General features: G+C 48.2%; 1 protein-coding gene across 1 annotated transcript in view; it reads left to right on the plus strand.

Annotated features, from left to right (window-relative positions):
* The first annotated feature begins 2,046 nt into the window (after positions 1-2,046).
* PRDM14 (PR/SET domain 14) overlaps positions 2,047-2,481 on the plus strand; it is a 7,720-nt gene continuing 7,285 nt past the window's right edge. Inside the window, exon 1 of the mRNA XM_008631397.1 lies at positions 2,047-2,129. Coding sequence (XP_008629619.1) covers positions 2,047-2,129 — 83 coding nt within the window. The remainder of the gene's footprint in view (positions 2,130-2,481) is intronic.

Genomic DNA, 2,481 nt, shown 5'->3' on the forward strand with positions numbered 1-2,481 from the left:
GAGGCAGACTGCTTTAAACCTGGAGTAAGGGAGATGCAGAATGGGCATAAAATTGATGAAGAACTCATGATCAAACTGAGAGGCGACTGAATGCTATGCAAGCAGCCTGCAGGGATGTCCCTTGGTGCTTGTCTTTAATATGCATCCCCACATCACTGCAAAGAAGGAATACACCCTAAAATCCTGCAGTGGGGAAGGGAGCCTAATAGACTTCTCTGATTACTTTGTAATAAGACATAAAATCAGGGAAGGGGGGCCCTCTAAGCTGGGGCTGTCCACAGGGCTGATTGGACTGCAGGGGGTGCATCGGCACGGCTGCAATTCTGCTTCCCCCACGTCTCTCCCCGAGGTCATGACTTTATTAATGCACTAAATGCCTTTAATCTTTTAGAAGATGTTAAAGCATCTAAAGATTTAGCTGCAGTATAGTGGCAAGGGTGCCTCAAGCCTTTCTCCTCTCCTGGATTCTGTGTCATCAGGCTTCTAGAAAAAGGAAACTTTTTGTTCCTGGTCGTGTCTACAATTTAATTAATGATGAGAATTTTAAAATTTCATGTTGTACTTACTTGACTTCATTTCTCCTGAACCTCTAATGTGAGCATCTCTCCTCCCCTAGTCCCTCTCCCTCGTCCTTTGCTGTGATACCTGGACACAGCATAGTCAAAAGATTCCAGATTATCTGGCAACACTTAAATTCTAACTGTAGCTCAAACTTTTCTGTACAATCAGAGTTCAAAGTCTTGTTCCTGTAAATCAGATTAGTGCTAGTACTACTTTTATGCTACTGATGCATCAATAAAGTCGTGTTGAAATGCCTTTTCCAAAAGCATTGCAGCATCAATTCTGTTTTACCAGTAACAGAGGTTTGGCACAAAGAAGAGAAAATTAAAAAAAAAAAAATTAAAACCAAAAAAGACAACTGAAAAATCAGGCCATTTAAGCTAAGGGACTATCTCAAGCAAGTTGTAGAAGGCTGGATTCCTACCTTCTCCTTAAGACCTGTGCATATTAGCTTCCGTGGTGTATCCAGTACTTTTGTCTGACAGAGGCTGGGATGGAGAATGAGGTTGTAGGTAGACAAACTAGCCCAATACATGTAATGCAAACTACAGAAATGTTTCTGCTCAGCTTTGGGGACAGAGATGTGTTGGACTGGCTATGGGAGGGATTTTGGCAGCTGAGAGAGCCTGGATCAGCTCTGTGTCTCTCTCCAGCTGGGTTGTGTGCTTGTGTTTGCTGTCTTAGTGTTTATATCCTAAGTGAAAAAATAAAGGGAGGTTGCAAATCAAAGCTTGTGGTAAGCAGGAGTTGCAGTGCCTGAGGGAGTGTGGGCTGAACGTCCTCATTCCCCCAGGCAGCCGGTGATTCCTTCTCAAACTCTGTTTCAGAGCACTTCACTCAGGCCAGATAAGAAATCAGGATTGAACAGATGGCTTCACCTCTGGTCAAGTGCAGGCAGTGACTGTGTCTGGAGCCAAGGGTTCTCTCTCTGGGGCTGCTTCAAGTGCTTCCTAATGCATCCCTTCTTTGGGATGAAAACAGTATTTTAGAGAGGATCACATGGAGCTATGTTAATTAATTTTTATAGCTTACCAAATATAATCACTGAAATGGCATCTAAAACTCCAGGAGCTAAGCCTGGCTGTGTTCCCCACTCCAGCTGTGTCTGTGTGCAGTTTTGCTTGTGCTATGCTGTGCCCCAGGAAGCCTTTGCTGCCTTTCTCTGTGAGAGAGCCATGGGTTCAAGTCCCCAGGCTCTACAGTGCAGCAGAGCCCATCCTGTCCCCTCCCTCCATGCCTGCAGGTGTGGTGTCACCCAGGCTGGAGTGAGCTACTCAGGAGGGAGCTCTGCAGTAACATACCCTATATGGGGTTATTTCTGGGCTGAGGATTTCTCCATCTCCCTGCACCAGCAGGGATGACACTCTGCAAAGTGAACACCTGGGCCCCTAGGATCCTGCAGTCCCTTCCAAGTCCCCTTTTCATTGCAATTGTGTCAGGTAGCCACCTGGAAGGAAGGCAGGAGAAACCCTATAAAAACCCAGGATGAAACCACAGACACGGGAATCACCTAGCACCTCTGCAAGAGGCAAGGGCCAGGTGTCTTCCTCTGGTCCCATCCTGGGCAGGTGCTGGCATAGGCCTGATCATGGAGCCATGAAAACCCCAGCAGGAGCCCAGTGTTCTGCTAAGCACCTAACAGGAAGCCCCAGGCTAGAGTAAAAAGCACTTCAGCAGTGTCCGTGGAACCTGCAGGGACTGAGAGTGCGCTGCTCCTGTGTGCTCAGGCCAGTGGAGTTTCAGAGGTGTTTTCTGCCTTTCCATATTCAAACCACACACCTGCAACCCCCGAAAACACTGTGTGGGAGCCCTGCGTCCTGCTCCGCAGAACCCTCACCTCCGGCAGCAGGCGGTCATCCGTGGGGAGCAGCGCTCCCGCACCCCGGCCTCCTGCTCTGGGGAGAGGCAGAGCCCACCAGC

Source organism: Corvus brachyrhynchos, unplaced genomic scaffold, assembly GCF_000691975.1.
Source record: "Corvus brachyrhynchos isolate BGI_N302 unplaced genomic scaffold, ASM69197v1 scaffold633, whole genome shotgun sequence".
NCBI lineage: Eukaryota > Metazoa > Chordata > Aves > Passeriformes > Corvidae > Corvus > Corvus brachyrhynchos.